The following is an 18,710-nucleotide window of genomic DNA, read 5'->3' on the forward strand; positions in this document are numbered from 1 at the left end:
AGTAAACGTTTAACACGTATCTGTGCTAATTCCTTTAGTGTTATTATTACCCAAAATAACTTGGTGATTCCCTTCAAAGTAGCAAATTATGTCACAGCTCCAGTAAGTCAACTTCGACTTTTCGTTCGAAACAACCATATTAACATCTTGATATATATGTGTGCTCTTTTATTGTTACCGGGGAACCTTTTATATTCCACCATATTACCATCAGTGTTTAATCATCTAAAAACATAACTCTCTTGAAACCACCTCGGATTGATAACCGATGATTTATGTATGGTAGCATTAAATGCAGAGGAAACAGAAAAATTGTAGATGGTCTAAACGGCCAAAAGTTTGATGATAAAGAAGGGAGTGTTAGGAACGCTCGATAGAAAATTTGGTACTGAAAAACAGATTGATCAAACCATAAAGGAGACCAAGGCCAAATACACGGACCATACCATATATTCAAAGAATCCAGGTAATTCTGGATCCGATGAAACCTTCAACGAATATCTTACTCCGTACTCATGTTAAAATCTTGCGGAAAATCTTTCTTCATCAACCATCGAACTTAGAAATTCCAAAATATCATCATAAATATCTTCGATATTTCTGAAGATATTTTCATAAATATTCTCGTCCGAAATTAATTATTTCTTCTTGCTATCTATATTACATCATAAAGGAAACTACTTTAGTTTCTAAATTTCTTTAAAATTCGAGTTTGAATTACTAATGATTTTGAAGTAGTGTTGGAAATTGATGCATGAGTTAGTATAATATAATGACACTTGATCAACGTGATTATATTACAGTAAGTCATGCTGAGTTTCTAATGGAACGTGATGATTAATAGATTATAACATCATCATGTGCCATGTTACACGACTCTTACATTCTATCTAATATATAAACATATCAAGAACATAATTTCTTGATAGTTTTATCTTTTCTATTGAATTCTGGTAATTTAACCAATCAAGATCGTGCTATTACCGTTTCTTTCTTAGAACATTAGTCATGATCATTCCGAAATTCATAACTATGAATTCTGGACCATTACTTGTTGTACTTAGAGTCGAGAAGAGAATAAAAAGGCAAAGAGCTCCAAGATATAAGGGAAAATTTAAAGCCCAATGACAACATCGAAATTACAAACCGGGGATATTAATACGAATAGCAATATAAAGACACGGTAGAATTAAGAATAGTATCACCCCAAGGTAATAGTAGAAGTAAACAGATTATTCTAGTGGAAGATTGAAGAGAAGGATGACAGAAATGATAATTAGGAAAATATCAAGGATTAGAATTGGATTAAGCATTTTTACAATCTTTTAGATGTATGAACTAAGAAAGAAAGTATGGGAATGGTGAGAATAATGGAATGGAAGAATTTAAATTATAATGGAAATACCAGACAGAGTAATCGAGACAGATCATCGCATTTAACCAAAAAGGATCCTAATTTCCCTAATTATCGAAGAATCAAATCTTTTAAATTTTGAAGATTTTGTTTAATTCCCTTGAATTCTGGAATTCAACTAAGACAACGTCAAAAGTTAAGACGCATCTTATTTTCTAAATTCAACTCTGACTCTGTCAAAAGCTAAGACAAATCTTTATCCTTTCATTTCACTATTTTGTGATAACTTTACTCATACGCTTCGAATAATCGAATTGTTTTATCTGTATTACTCAATAATGATAAAACTCTATTTATCAACTTATATTCGTCATGAAAACATTTTTATTGTTAGCCATGACCACCTCACTCAAATTTCGGGACAAAATTTCTTTAACGGGTAGGTACTGTGACGACCAGAAAATTTTTGACTAAATTTAAACTTAATCTTATAATGATTCCGACACGATAAGCAAAGTCTATTAAACCGAGTCTCAAAATATTGGAACTATTTTTTTTTTCATGAATGCATTTGACCTTGACTATTCCCGGCGATTCACGAACAATTGTTTGTAAATAAATATGTATATATATATTATGTAAATGTAAGTATATATAATTATCTGAAATTACAAAATATAAAAATTTAACATTAGATTCAAATATGTAAAAATGATACAAAAATAATTAAGTGTAAATTTAAAAATGAATATACATAAATATATATATGATTATTATTAATAATTAAGTATAACATATATAAAAATATTAAATAAATGTTATCATATAATATTTTATAATTGTAATATTAATGTATTAAATTACAAGTTAAATTATAGTTGTTATATTAATGAATTCATTATTATTATTAATATTAATATCAGCATTATATCATTATATAATATTTAGATATGAAATTCGATACATTTTATTTGTTATAATATTATTAATATTAATAATATTGTTATCATTATTAATATCATTATTATTAGAATTAGTAGAAGAATTATGATTTTCGGTTATTATTATAATTATCATTATTACTAATTATTATTAAAATTATTATTATCATTAAAATTATCAATATTTTTTATATATTTTATTATTTTTAGTATCTTTATCAATATTATTATTATTATTATTATAATTTATATAATATTTATTATTTATATTATTAGTATTATTATTATTATATATTATTACTATTATTATTATTAAAATATTTATTATTTAATTAATATTAAATAAATCTAAAACTGATGCAGACATATAACAATATCTGTTTTACATCGATATAAAAATAAAAAAAATTGGATCCTGTCTGATTGAAAGAAAATCATGTCGACCTTTCTTCAATATAAAACAAATAATCACTTCACATAATTGAAAAAGCTATTCGATTTTTCCACCATCAACATCTTTATCTTCTTCTCTCTTTCTGTTTCATAACTCGAAAATCACTAAACCACAACCATCAACAAATGATGTTGCTTCGTTTTCTATTTTCTGGTTCATAAACCACCACAATATACCATCAAATACAACATCCTCAACACAAACGACACTACTTGATTTGGTAACTACTACTAATTCGGTTCTGTTTTGATTCAACTTCAAACAACCATATATCTATTTCCATTTCACTTTTAGATGCAAATTGATTCCCTGGATAACTTCTTCTGCTCGAATACCCATTCCAAGACATCCTCGTTATCATCATATAACCATCTTCATTGTGTTCCGGGTTGCTACTGCCATATCTGTAAAGAAAACCAGCCGCGAACCATGCTCCTGTTCAAACCCATTTATACTACTGCTATGTTATTTGTGTTTCTGTCTGAATGGACAACGAATCACCATAACCACCATTAAACCTACCACCAACCTGCAACAAAATTCTGTTTCTGTTTCAAACAAATTAAAAGCCAAAACAAAAAACCAGACCACACACCTATCGGATTGGTTAAGTAGGTGACACAAATTGGGCCGATTAAACATAATGAGATTGCAAATTTGGGTTCTTTTTAAATGTTAATGGACTTTTCTTTGGGCTTTAGCTTATGGAAATGAACTTCCAATTCCAAAGGTATATAAACATATACATATATATTTTCCATTTATTGTCATTATTATTATTGTTATTATTATTATTATTATTATTATTATTATTATTATTATTATTATTATTATTATTATTATTATTATCATCATCATTTTTAATGTAAGTAGTATTATTATTGAAACAGTTTTTTTTATTTTTATCGTTTTATTATTAGAATTATCATTATTTTTATTATTATTATTTTTATTATCATTTTTAATATTTCTAACACTAATATTATTATTTTTATCATTATTATTATTAGTATTATTAAATTAATATATCAAATAAAGAGGTTCTATATAAAAATATATTATTTACATAAAACATAACTATATTAATATGTTTGTAATAAATATTAATTATCTATTTAATGTATATAAAAATAAATATAGTTAATTTAGTTATTAATGAAACTTACAAATTACTAAAATAACAATTAATTATAATACCTAAATTTGTTCGATTTCCATTATATGTGTTAATATATATATGAATGATATAGGTTCTTGAATCTGAGGCCAACCCTGCATTGTTCAGTTTCGTCATATGTATTTTTACTACAAAATACAGAGTAGTGAGTTTCATTTGCTCCCTTTTTAAATGCTTTTGCAATATATATTTTTGGGACTGAGAATACATGCTCTGCTTTTATAAATGATTTACGAAATAGACACAAGTAATCGAAACTACATTCTATGGTTGAATTGTTATACCGGATATCGCCCTTGTTGAACTTGGTAGCCTAAGAATTGGTGTTTATTATAATTGCCATCAATTGACATGAATCCTAAAGATAGATCTATGGGCTTTGACACGCCCCAGTCAGAGAATTTAAACTGCTTTAGTACTTCGATATTTATATATGGGGATATTCTAGATGCATTTTGTTAATGTCGGTTACCAGGTGTTCAATCCATATGAATGATTTTTGTCTCTATGCATGGGACGTATATTTATGAGAAATGGAAATGAAAATCTTGTTGTCCATTAAAATGATGAAAATGATCGATTATGATAAACTAATGAACTCACCAACCTTTTAGTTGACACTTTAAAGCATGTTTATTCTCAGGTATAAAAGAAATCTTCCGCTGTGCATTTGCTCATTTTAGAGATATTACTTGGAGTCATTCATGACATATTTTAAAAGACGTTGCATTCGAATCGTTGAGTTCATCAAGATTATTATTAAGTCAATTATAGTTGGATATATTATGGAATGGTATGCATACCGTCAACTTTCGATTAAATGAAAGTTTATCTTTTAAAAACGAATGCAATTTTTGTAAAATGTATCATATAGAGGTCAAGTACCTCGCGATGTAACTAAATGTAATGTATTCGTCCTGATGGATTAGGAAGGGTCGTTAGAGTTTGAAATTAACTAAAACTAGCCGTTGTAACAGAAATTACAAACCCTAATCATTACTAGAACAGAAAAATGACTTAATTTACATAAAATCTTTATGATTTTTCAAGAGATTGAAATAGAAAGAAATTTTACAACTGAGTCTATAAAAGTAGAATCTGGATGACGTCATCCAGACCCAAAAAAATACTCCGTTTTCAGAATCTCCAGACAACATCTCTGGAGAAGGATTCAACATACCCAACCTTTCAAGAATATAGAAATGCATTTCTTCACTTAAAGGTTTTATAAAGATATCAGCCAACTAATCATTAGTTCCCACAAACTTTAGCACAACTTTACCCTTTTCAACACAATCCCTGATGAAGTGTTGTCTAATCTCAATGTGTTTAGTTCTTGAATGAAACACAGGATTCTCAGTAATTGCACTTTCATTATCACACATGATTAAAGTATTTGTTAGAATCACATCATAATCTGCTAATTGATGCTGCATCCATAACAATTGAGCACAACATCCACCAGTAGCAACGTACTCAGCTTCATCAGTTGAAGTAGCAACAGAATTTTGCTTTTTTACTTGACCAAATAACCAACTTTCCATTCAATAATTGACACCCTCCTGAAGTACTTTTTCTATTCAACTTACACCATGCATAGTCAGCATCTGTATACCCAATAAGATCAAAACCATAGCCTTTAGGATACAAAATACCCAAGTTAGGAGTACTCTTTAAGTACCTAAAAATTCTTTTTACAGCCTTGTAATGTGAATCTTTAGGGTTTGCCTGATATCTTGCACATAAACATGTGGCGAACATTATATCAGGCCGGCTAGCTGTAAGATGCAGTAATGAGCCAATCATATCCCTATATGTCTTTTCACAAACATATTTTTCAGATTCATCTTTACTCAATTTTTCAGACACACTCATATGAGTTTTTAAGGTGGAACAGTATCTAAACCCATATTTTTTAATTAAGTTTAAAACATAAGTGCTCTGGTTTATAAAAATTCCCTCAGGACTTTGTTTGACTTGCTGATCTTGTTCGAGGTGTATACGAAATACTATTATTATTTACTATGAAATACGGCGAAATATGATACAAGTTTTATTTATTTATATAGATGGGATATACCTAAACCTTGATTCAACACTTATAGGCAGTGTACCTAATCGTAGAGTAGTGTAGTTTTTAGTAAGTCCAGTTCGTTCCACAGGGAGCTAGCTGAGTTTAACGCTATATTTATTTTAAACTATATTTGTATAAATATATATTTAAGTATATATTTAATGACCGGTTTGTCGATTTTAAATAAAGCGTAAAGATAAATGACGATAATATAAATGACAGAATTTAAATTGCAATAAAGTAAATTGAAGTAATTAAAATGACAGTAAATAAAGGTACGATGAAATATTAAATAAAACAATTATGCTTATTTAAACTTCCGTAACCATGATGTTTGACGTTTTGATTTTAATTTATTACTCCTGAGTTAATTGTCCTTTGTCCTGGTTTATTTGATACGTCTATCTGGTTTTTGTCCATAATAGTCCATCGGTCAAATTACCCTATTACCCGAAGTCAAATATTCCAACTAATTAAGGATTTAAACTATGACGCATTTATCACTTCTGTCAACAATTACACCAGTTATCACTGTATGTAATCCACCCTTGTTTTGATTAGATATGATACATTAATTTATTCACTTGGACATAATGAATAATAAATTACCCAATACAATTGATTAAATTAAATGATTTGTAAAAGATGTCGTATAAATGTCACTAAATAGGACATGCATAATCATTTAATAATTATTAGATTAACTAATTTGAAGATAGGTTCAACAGATTCCAATGAGTTGTCATATAATTAGACAATACCCCCCATCTATTAATAGTCCATAGTCCAATATTCACAAGTGTCGGTCTTTTGTCCAAAACTAAATTATGGTACAAAATCCAATAACTCCGACTTTAATATTTTAGTCTAACATCACGATTACTTCGATTTAAATAAGCATAATAATAACTTAGTTACGAGACATTAATTTAAAAAGGAAGAACATAGCTTACAGTGGTGATTAATTGTGTAGCGTTGCACGGACAGAATTTCGTCTTATAAAACCTTAAAACATTTCTTACAATAACCCAATTATTATTAAACTTAATTTAAACTTAATATTATATATATATATATATATATATATATATATATATATATATATATATATATATATATATATATATATATATATATATATATATATATATATGTTTTCGTTACAGAGAAGGAAAAGAAAAGGATATGTCTAAACTCGGCTGAAAATCTTGCAATTTATAGCACTTGGCCGGACTTTTTGCCCCATGCGATCGCATGGAAATTGTGCTTCCAGACCATGCGATCGCATGGCTTCAGATTCTAGCTCATAATGATTTGTTTGCTAGCTTGTCGACGTTATATTTAATTATATAATATAATTTATATAATTATATATATTTTATTATATTTATGTGCATAGTTGACTTGTAATTTTATGTGCATAGTTGACTTGTAATTTTAGGTCTGATGCTCGGTCCATGTCCCGGTTCCGGATTTTCGAACGTCTTTTAGTACTTGTAGATATCTTGTACTTTGTGTTTCGCAACTTGTACTCTTGTCATTTTTAGACGTTTCTTATCAATAAATTGAACCACTTAGATTGTATCTTGTACATTCTTTTTGGTCATTTGCGTCTTCAAATCTTCGTTTTCGCCTTTTGTCTTCGCACTTATTTAATATGAACGATTACAACTTAAAATAGAATAATTACAACTAAATACTTTACATATTGGAAGGATATTGCGACTAAATATATGTTCATTTGGAGTACTATCAAATATCCCCACACTTGAGCGTTGCTTGTCCTCAAGCAATACATAACTTGAAATAAAATCACACTTCACTCGAATCACTTTTTTTTTATTCTCACACTTTATACATCAGTGATTTTGATACAGCGGTATAAACAATGATAGTAACAATGTAGTTTACAGTCCCACATGACTATGAAAATTTAGATCCTTTAAGGAAATTGGATCTTTATGAAAACATTTGATCTTTTGAAAATTCAATCTAGCTTTTACCCTAGATAAGTTTTCTGATTTGACCCACCATCGGTGTTGCAGAATATATTTGTGGATCAATATTTTGGCTAAAAAATTTTAGGTTCGTGTAATCCACTGATATCCCTGTATCGGAAAGCACACATCCAGTTTACTTGTTCCGTATATTACCTTTCGGCAAACTACCGTCCGGTTGTAAAGGAAAGCGATGAATAAGAAACTGTTAAGGCAATATCTAATGACATGCAAATGTTCATGGTCTAAAACGTGTCGGATGCAGTTACTATCCTTTATAGGAGCAATAGTAAAGATCACCCTATGATTTTTCGATCTGGCACAAGGTCCTGTCTCCGACCATGCTATGCAACCACCGTTCTTACGGTTGACACCCGATTTGGTTCAGGTGACCTAATGAATTCCAGTGAATTCTCAGGATTTTACGTTCAATAGTTATGAACGCATTGAAAATAGGTTTTCAGAAAACAAATTGGTTTTAATTTTGATCAAAATATTTTCTCGTTCAAGCTCGAGTTTAGATATTATTGAATTCCATGAGTTTGTAATTCTCAATCTTTAAAGTCAATCTCAAAGATTGAGTAATATCAGGCTTAAATGCTGATTTTTAATCTTTAAGGAGATTATCCTTTCTGAGGGTCTGATTCATTAGTCTTATCAAGCTAATTTTCACGGCGCCCTCCCCATTTTATGAGACAGATCCTCTCATGGTTAGGATAAGTCTGACCACATGGCGACCCTGTTTGATGCTGAGGTCCGTGGATTTTCTGCTGATTTTAGAGATGACTTTTCTAGATTTTTCGTCAACCTACAGCTGGTCTGGACGACAACTTCCTGACCTAAATCAAGAAGCGCGTGTCTTTTTCGGAAGACTTTACTTCCTTTTAATGATGGAATTGATTCATCGTGTAGATCCATCTTTCTTTCAAATATATTACAGTAATTCAGGTAAAACTGATTAGTTTAGTCCAAAGTAAAAGTACCTGCAATAATCTTGTACAAAAATATGTGATATATGTTTTAAAGAACTTGGTAAATTCTTTCCACATTTAGCTTTTATTTTTCTTTGCCTTTTTATTCTCCTTTATTCTATTTTAAATGAATTCAAGCATTTTGGGTTGTTTCTCCATTTATGTTCTCTCTGAGGTAACAATAATTTCGGCATTAACACCTAGTTTTATCATTCATAAATATGTATAAACATAATTTTGAATTCATTTAATTGAAATTTTTTCAAATTTTCAGAAAATTTGGCAAATAAACCAAGTGTTTGCTTGAGAGAATTTATAACCTTCCTCACACTTGAGATCTTACAATGCCCTCATTTGCAAGAAATCGGTAAAAATTTAAATTCATGAGGGTGATTAGTGTAGAAAAATGATTAAAAATATCGAGTTTGTAAACATGTTATTTTATATCACATTTGATATTTTGCGTCTTGTCGTCAAAATTAGTAGCTTTTGTTGAATTTAATGTCAGTCTTTGAAAGTGCGCTGTTTTATCCTGTTTTGTACATAAGATAAACTACAAACATACATAATATTTTTATTATATATATATTTTTTATAAAACCTTTATTTATTAAACAATTTAAATGAATAAATTTTTTTTTAAATTTTGTTTCCTTTTACTTTAGGTAGTTTCGGTATGTTTACATAGTCCGTCCCTCGACAAATTTTAAAATTTGTCGTTTTTAAAGCGATTGTTTTAAAAGCAAAGATTTTTGAGTTTTTTAATTTTTTGGTATACTTTAGATCAATAATATTAAAATAATGATAATAAAATTTTTCGCCCCGCCCTCGGGTAAAGCAATTTCGATTCCATGACCTAGTCTTTAACTTACGACGAATTTTAGAAATCATTTTTTTAAACTTAATGAAATAAAGTAATTTTTGTTTTTAAATTCACACAAGACTTAAATTTAAAAATGCATATTAATTTCATACAAAACCTATAAAACAAAAATTCAGAATGGGGGGAGAAAACTAGTTCTTTAGTGTCTGCTAGTGGAAAAGACCAATCGGATTCCATTCTCAGAACTACACGAGAACAGAACAACTAACTCTAGACATCATTTTCTTTTTAGAACATCTGAATCTCCCCACACTTAGGTAGCTGTGGTGTCGAAATTATGATTAACTTTATTGTCAATTTCTCTTGGACCATAATCAACTTGCATATCTGTGACTTTTGCTTTAAGCCATTGGTCGGATTCCTGTGTAATATCCACAAATTCAACTAGTTTTGCCTTTTCTTTAGGCGATAGATTGGATACTAACCGGTTACATAACTTAAAGTTCCCCTTGGTTCTAGCATCGCGAATCCGTTTAATAAGTTTCTTCATTGAACTATTAATAACAGGGTCGTTTAATTTCGTATCAACAACGGGATTCTTTGTTATCAGGTCATCATTAGGTGTTACTTCATTTTCCCCACACTTAGGCGTTTTATTATTGTTAAGCACTACCGTTGGAGTTGGTAAAACAACATGGCTCTTACCAATCATTTTTGTTGGTTCAACAGTTTTGGTTGGTGGAGATTTCGTCTTTCGAATCACAAAGGTGACCGATTTGTCACCGTCACTAAGTTTCATTGTACCCTCTCTTACATCAAATAACTCCCTGGTGGATGCTAAGAATGGTCGACCTAAAATTAGAGGAATGCTTGAGTCCTCTTCTATGTCAATGACAATAAATTCGACTAGAAAGGTTAAATTACCTACTTGAATGGGTAGATTGTCAGCAATTCCAACTGGGTACCTAATGGTTTAATCAAAGAGTCGAACACTCATCTCTGTTGGACTTAACTCACCTACTCCTAATCTCTTATATAATGAAAGAGGCATTACACTCACACTTGCACCTAAATCTGCTAGTGCATCATACATGACACAATCACTAAGTAGACAAGGAACAATAAAATCACCCGGATCACCTACCCTGGGTGAAGGTTTTGGTGGAACTGTCTTCACCGGGTTTATCTTTACGGTTTTTGTTTCTTGTACTTTCTTATTCTTCTTCTTCTTTCCAGAGGTATCACAAACTTTATTACCTATCACTTGCTCATACTCAACTCCTTTTCTTGGAAACGGGATGGGTGGTCTGTATGGTTCCACCACTGGCTTTACATACTCGGGTGGTGGTGGTGGTGTAACTTCTTCATTGTTACTCACATCTAAAACCTTCCCATCTTCTGATGCTGGTTTTTCAAAATTCGTTAAAACCATATCAACATTCTCATTTCGAGGATTTACTTTAGTATTACTCGGTAGCTTTCCTTGTTCCCTCTCACTCATCATGCTAGCAAGAGTACCTACATGTTTTTCTAGATTCAAAATGGAAGCTTGTTGAGTTCTTAATGATTGATCAAACCTCTCATTTGTTTGGGTTTGAGATGTAATAAATTGTGTTTGAGATTCCATTAGCTTTGCCATCATTTCTTCAAGATTTGACTTTTTCTCTTCGGTTTATTGCGGTGGTTTATACAAGCTAGGTCTTTGTTGATTGAAAGTGTTGTTTTGATTTGGTTGATTATTCAGACCTTGTTGGTTGTACGAGTTACTGTTGGGTCCATTTGGATTATAAAGAATGTTTTGATTTCGATTGAAGTTTGGCCTTGGCGATTGATAATTATTTTGATAATTATTTCCCCGCCTTTGGTTCATGTAGGAAACATTCTCACGTTGCTCCATCGTTTGTTCAATGTGACAATCTTTTGTTAAGTGTGGTCCACCGCATTGCTCATAACTGATTCGTATTGCGTGAATATCTTTAGTCATCTTTTCCATTCGTCTCTCGAAAGCATCTATTTTTGCGGAAACGGAATCAAAGTCATGGCTAGAATCGGCTCTAGTCGCTTTAGATGAACGAAAAATATTTTTTTCCTGATGCCACTCATGTGAGTGGGAGGCTGTGTTATCAATAATTTTGTGAGCTTCGGTTGCGGTTTTCTTCATAATGGAACCACCAGCTGCTGTGTCGATGTCTTTTCGTGTAGCAACGTCGCATCCTTGGTAGAATATTTGCACTATTTGATAAGTGTCTAAACCATGTTGAGGACATCCTCTCAACAACTTTTCGAATCTTGTCCACGCTTCATATAGAGTTTCATTTGACTTTTGTGTGAACGTAACAATTTCTCCTTGAAGTCTCACGGCTTTAGATGCTAGAAAGAATCTTTTAAGAAATTTCTTAACTAAAACATCCCATGTATCAATCGCCCCTTCAGGTAACGATTCTAACCAATCTTTGGCTTCTCCCTTTAAAGTCCAGGGAAATAACATGAGATAGATCTGTTCATCCTCAACTTCTCTGATTTTGAATAGAGTACAGATCCTATTAAAGGTTCGAAGATATTCGTTTGGATCTTCTTTTGGTGTACCACTATATTGGCACTGATTAGTTACCATGTGTAGGATTTGTCCTTTGATTTCATAATCTGGCGCATTAATGTATGGTTGAGTAATTGCGTGACCTTGGCCAGTGCGTGTAGCTCTCATTCGATCTTCCATACTTAGAGGTTCCGGATTTTCCATGATTGAGTTTATTGAATCTGAATCACTAGAGGATTCTGATTTAATGGTTTGTGGTTCAGGAGGAATGATTAGTGGTTCTGGATCTTGGAATTGTCCTTGAATATCCTCCGGGTTTTCAATTTTGAAGTCGGGTTCAAAAAATGGATTATCGGGATTTTGAGTTGGAGTACTTGTTTGACTAGATGATGATTCTAAAGAAAAATCAACGGCGACAATATTGGCTAGATGTCTTGATCGAGTTACAGGTGGTGAACGTATGAAAGGTGGTGAACTTTTTGCTCGGTGCATTCACTGAATATCCTATTAGAAATTATAAAAGTTATCAAATTAATAGACTTTTCTGCTTTTGTCCACGTTTCGAATAGCCAAAAGATGCAGCAGGGAGCCAGGATCCTTTAAGTCGGAAAATCCACAACTCAGCCACTAACAAATCCAACTATTACTACGAAGCAGAAAATTTTGAATGTCTATCAATTTAACCGCTTAAAATAATTTTTCTGTCGAAGTTTAAAGAAAATAAAGAAAATTTTATGTCCTAAAAACTAGAGCGTAGAAATGAGAAAGAAAAAGAGCGCGTCGAAAAACAAGAGGTCGAAAAACAACCGTCGAAAAACAAATAGTCAAAAATAAAAATAATAATGTAAAGCGTCGAAACTTAAAAGTTTAAAAACTAAATATTAAAACTTTCATCTAAAGGTATTAAGGCTTAAAGGAATTATATATCCAAAACGGCAATAACTTAAAAAGGCACTAAAACTTATTTAAAACTAAAGCGATAAGCAACGTCGTAAAATTCTAAAGCTCTAAATCTTAATCTAAAGATAAAGTACTTAAGGAATTTTATGGCAAAGCCTAAAATTCTAGAAATACTACGGCAAAAACTATCCTTAAAACTAATTACTACGAACGAAAAATATACAAATTACGAAATAAACTAAAAAAAAAACGATACCAAATAAAGAAAAATGATAAAAATATTATTTTATATAAAAATATTATTTTTATAAAATATTATTCTATATATTTAATAATAATATTACAACTTAATATTACAAAATATAAATTAAAAATAATTAAACTAATTAATATTAAAATTAAACCCTAACTTTATTATAATTAAAATGCTAAAAACCCTAACTCAGCATTTATTACGTACTAGATTTCCTGTCAGCAAAAACCATGCGACCGCATGGAATTAAGGTATCCGGCTCATACGATCGCATGGGCTTGGATTCCAGATCAGTTTTGGGCTTCAATCAGGTTGGGCCCAATCTTATTTAAATTATATTTTTTTCTGATTTTAATTTATAGAAAAATATTTATATTAATTTAAATAAACTAAAAAAATTAATTAATTATTAGTTTTTATAACTAAAAAAATAAACTTTTTAATTTAAACACTTAAAAATATAGATATATATTTTTCTTTTCGTTTTATATTTTTGTTTTTAATATTTAAAATATATTTTTACAAAAATAGATTAAAACTTAATAAAAATCCTTTTTTATAGCGTTTCGCTTCGGCGTTTTCCCCGGCAGCGGCGCCAAAAACTTGATGTTGTTCGAGGTGTATACGAAATACTATTATTATTTACTACAAAATACGGCGAAATATGATACAAGTTTTATTTATTTATATAGATGGGATATACCTAAACCTTGCTACAACACTTATAGGCAGTGTACCTAATCGTAGAGTAGTGTAGTTTTTAGTAAGTCCGGTTCGTTCCACAGGGAGCTAGCTGAGTTTAACGTTATATTTATATTAAACTATATTTGTATAAATATATATATATATATATATATATATATATATATATATATATATATATATATATATATATAAGTAGTATTATTATTATAAAATGGGGGTTTTACCGTTTAATGACCGGTTTGTCGATTTTAAATAAAGCGTAAAGATAAATAACGATAATATAAATGACAGAATTTAAATTGCGATAAAGTAAATTGAAGTAATTAAAATGACAGTAAATAAAGGTACGATGAAATATGAAATAAAACAATTATGCTTATTTAAACTTCCGTAACCATGATGTTTGACGTTTTGATTTTAATTTATTACTCCTGGGTTAATTGTCCTTTGTCCTGGTTTATTTGATACGTCTATCTGGTTTTTGTCCATAATAGTCCATCGGTCAAATTACCCTATTACCCGAAGTCAAATATTCCAACTAATTAAGGATTTAAACTATGACGCATTTATCACTTCTGTCAACAATTACACCAGTTATCACTGTATGTAATCCACCCTTGTTTTGATTAGATATGATACATTAATTTATTCACTTGGCCATAATGAATAATAAATAACCCAATACAATTGATTAAATTAAATGATTTGTAAAAGATGTCGTATAAATGTCACTAAATAGGACATGCATAATCATTTAATAATTATTAGATTAACTAATTTGAAGATAGGTTCAACAGATTCCAATGAGTTGTCATATAATTAGACAATACCCCCCATCTATTAATAGTCCATAGTCCAATATTCACAAGTGTCGGTCTTTTGTCCAAAACTAAATTATGGTACAAAATCCAATAACTCCGACTTTAATATTTTAGTCTAACATCAGAGTATTATACCAAGCCCTTGGTGCTTGTTTTAAACTATACAGTGCTTTATCAAGCTTGTAAACATAATCAGGAAATTTCTTACTTACAAAACCTGGAGGTGTTTGACATACACCTCCTCTTGAAGTTTCCAATTCAAAAATGTACTCTTTACATCCATTTGTGACACCTCAAAGTCCATGTGAGAAGCATAAGATAAGAAGAGTCTGATTGCCTCAATTCTTGTCACATGTGCAAATGTCTCATCATAATCAATCCCTTCTTCTTGTCTATAACCTTGAGTAACAAGTCTAGCTTTATTTCTCACAACAATACCATCTTTATCAACCTTATTCATGTACACCCATCTTGTTTCAATAGCAGTCTTTCCAGCAGGCCTAGGTGCCAAAGTCCAAACTTCATTTCTTTCAAACTCCATTAACTCTTCTGTCATGGCTTCAACCCAATCATCATCTTTCAAAGCTTCATCAATCTTTTTAGGCTCAATAAGTGACAGAAAACTTGTATACAAACAATAATTGGCAATTGCATCATCATACATTGGAGTTTGTGAAGTAGAGGCTCCTTTAGGTAATCCTTTGGTGTTCATAACATAATCCTCAAGATATCTTGGATTATTAATAGATCTTGTAGATCTTCTAGCATTTTTAGTACCATTAACCACATGTTCAATACCAGCATCATCTTCATCAGAATTTTCTTCAACAGAAACATCAGCTGCTTCCTCTACAGTAGTTGAAGTTACATTTGTGGTATTCAAAGAATCATTAACTTTGACACAGTCATCTTCATCTGCAGAGTCATATTTTAATTTGTAAGTCTGTGATCCAGACTCACCATTCTTAGAAGAAAGTTTAAATAGAATATTAGAGTCTGTATCAGCAGAAACATATGTGGTAATAGAATTCTCATCAAAAGTGATGTGAATAGATTCCTCAATCTTCTTTCTTCTAAAGTTTGATGCTCTGTAAGCTTTAGAAACAGATGAATATCCCATGAGGATGCCTTCATCAGATTTAGGTTCCATTTTTCCTAGCAAATCTCTTTGATTGAGAATATAACATTTGCAACCAAACACTTGAAATAACGAACAGTAAGAACCTTCTTGTGATAAAGTTCATATGGAGTCTTTCCATGCTTCTTTAAAACGATAGATCTATTTTGAGTATAACAAGCAGTATTGAATGCTTCTGCCCAAAACCTGATAGCAACATTTGCATGACACAACATAGTCCTTGCAGCTTCAATAAGAGTCCTATTCCTTATTTCAGCAACACCATTTTGCTGTGGAGTCCTTACAGCATAGAAGTTTTGACTAATACTAACACTTTCACAAAAATCAACAAGAGTTGCATTCTTTAACTCAGTTCCATGATCACTTCTCAATTGTTTAACCAACTTGCCCTTTTGTAGATGCTCCTTCTTAATCAACCTAATGATTTCTTCTGGTGCATCACTCTTAGCATTCAAGAAAATTACCCATGTACCCCTAGAGTATTCATCAACAACCACCAGAGTATACTTCTTTTAACTCAAACTTCCAATATTCATCGGTCCAAATAGATCCATATGAAGCATGTGCAGAGGTTCATTAATGGAAGCTAGAGTCTTAGAGTGAAAATGAGCTTTGGTTTGTTTACCCTTAACACAAGCAGAACAAACTTTACCCTTTTTGTAGGAGAGCTGAGGTAGCCCTCTTACCAATTTCTTCTTAGACAATTCATTTATATTCTTGAAGTTCAAATGAGAAAGTCTTCTATGCCATAACCAATTTAACTCAGGAACAGTCTGTGAGTAAAGACAAGTATCAATACCAGAATCTGCAGTATCAAGATCAACAACATAAACATTCTGTTACCTCCACGCAACCAAAATAGGTTTCCCTTTAGGATCATAGATAATTTCAGCATTTTTCCTGATTCTTATCTCACAATCTTCATCCGCAACTTGACTCACACTCAACAGATTGTGCATTAGCCCTTCTACAAGAGCAACTCTCTTTCAAGAAACGCCACCAACTTTGACATAACCATACCTAATAGTTTTACCAACAGAGTTAGCACCATATCTAACAGAGAGACCTTTTTCTTCCACAAAACCTTCAAGATGCTCCTTGCATCATGTCATGTGTCTTGAGCATCCACTATCCAAAAACTATTTTTTCTCATTCTGCACAAGACACAAAGACAATAAACATTAGTTACCTCTGGGAACCCATTTTGCAGTGGGTTCACATGAAGAGTTTTTTACTCTCCAAACAAATAGCTTATTCTATATCCAAACAATTTTTTCTTTAATTTGATTTTGAATGTTTGACCATTGTTTGTCAGATTTTAGCCATTTTGTGACTTTATCAAAACTTTTGGATTTGTTTGACTCAGTTTTGACCTTAGGTTTATCTTTCAGCTTCTTACAGTGTTTTGAAATTCTCTTTTTCAGTTTAGTGATAGCCTTGATTTCAAAACATTTATGTTTTTCACTTTTAGAATCATCGTAGGTCTTTTCTGAATCTATTGTGTCACTCTGCTTAGTTGAGTCTGTATCTGAGTCTGATGATCCAGACTCTGATTTAAGATCTGTATATATAGATTCTAATATAGGTTATGTGCTATAAATGGATCCAGATTCTGGTCTAACAAAAGCATTGGTTAAGTATTGCTTATCTCCATCAATCTTAAGAAAAGTATTATGCAAAATCACAGGCTTAAATCTATTTGGATCCTTCTCTACATCTATTCCTGTATCATTCTTAAGATCAAAGCCTACACCAAGCACAACCCTAATATCTGCAGGTATTTGTCTAGCAATAGCATCCGAATGTTTCTTAGATGATATACACCAAGATTTACAAATCTTTTCATATTTGTCTGCTCTTTCCCTAATTCTCCTTTTTTCATCATCAAATCTTATAACCTCTTTATTGAAACTAGATTTGTAAGTAGCTAGTTCAATTCTACACTGATCTGTCTCACTTATGTGTAAGTCCTTCTCTCTAACTTTAGCATTGAGGTTATTAAGTTCTAATTTTAATCTTTTGTTCTCTTTTAAACTTAATTTAAAATCATTCAACAAATACTAAAACATGCTTATTTTTTCATTATCAACATAGTGAACAAAATTTTGTACCTTATAAGCAGTAGATTTATCACTATTTGACTGACTATTAAGTTTCTCAGCAATTTTCAAATCAGCCTCAAACTGACTAGATGTCTTCTCCTGTTCAACAACTGCCATCAAACACTTGTCTTCCTCATCATCAGATGATGAGTCTTCATCATCTCAAGTCTCTGTATAAAGAGCTTTTTCAGCCTTCTTTACCACTAGATTCACACTTTCTTTCTTCAAGTTCTCGTACTTCTGCTTGTACTTCTTTACTTTCTCTAAATATTTACCAGATTCTGAACCAGCATCAACCTTTGACCAACACTCAACATCAATCTGACCAATTTTTCCACACTTGAAACAAGTAGCCTTCTTGGGATCAAAGGTAGCTTTTCCTTTCCTGGGTCCAAACTTTTTCTTTTCAATTCTTTGAGTAAGCAGAGCCATTTGTTCTTCTAACAATTGAACCTCTTCATCTT

At 31.0% G+C, this 18,710-nt stretch overlaps 1 protein-coding gene and 1 non-coding gene across 2 annotated transcripts; one reads left to right on the forward strand and one right to left on the reverse strand.

Moving 5' to 3' along the window:
* Window positions 1-12,040: 12,040 nt before the first annotated feature.
* Window positions 12,041-12,147, forward strand: LOC139894783 (small nucleolar RNA R71). The gene has a single exon (XR_011775267.1). It is a non-coding gene; the product is annotated as a small nucleolar RNA R71 (small nucleolar RNA).
* A 2,969-nt stretch (window positions 12,148-15,116) lies between these two features.
* LOC139887690 (uncharacterized) lies at window positions 15,117-16,156 on the reverse strand. Its single transcript, XM_071870757.1, has 2 exons — window positions 15,445-16,156; window positions 15,117-15,298 (listed from the first exon to the last, which is right to left on the reverse strand). Exons 1-2 carry the CDS (start codon window positions 16,154-16,156, stop codon window positions 15,117-15,119), a joined length of 894 nt encoding a protein of 297 aa, XP_071726858.1.
* Between the last annotated feature and the right edge of the window lie 2,554 nt (window positions 16,157-18,710).

This window comes from Rutidosis leptorrhynchoides, chromosome 2, assembly GCF_046630445.1.
Source record: "Rutidosis leptorrhynchoides isolate AG116_Rl617_1_P2 chromosome 2, CSIRO_AGI_Rlap_v1, whole genome shotgun sequence".
NCBI classification, from domain to species: domain Eukaryota; kingdom Viridiplantae; phylum Streptophyta; class Magnoliopsida; order Asterales; family Asteraceae; genus Rutidosis; species Rutidosis leptorrhynchoides.

Excerpts from the sequence above, each read along its gene's own strand:
- LOC139887690 (XM_071870757.1), bottom strand. The coding sequence starts at position 16,156 with ATGGAACCTAAATCTGATGAAGGCATCCTCATGGGATATTCATCTGTT. Across the intron at positions 15,299-15,444 it reads GAATAAGGTTGATAAAGATG|GTGTCACAAATGGATGTAAA; the intron begins GTATTGTTGTGA and ends ATGGACTTTGAG.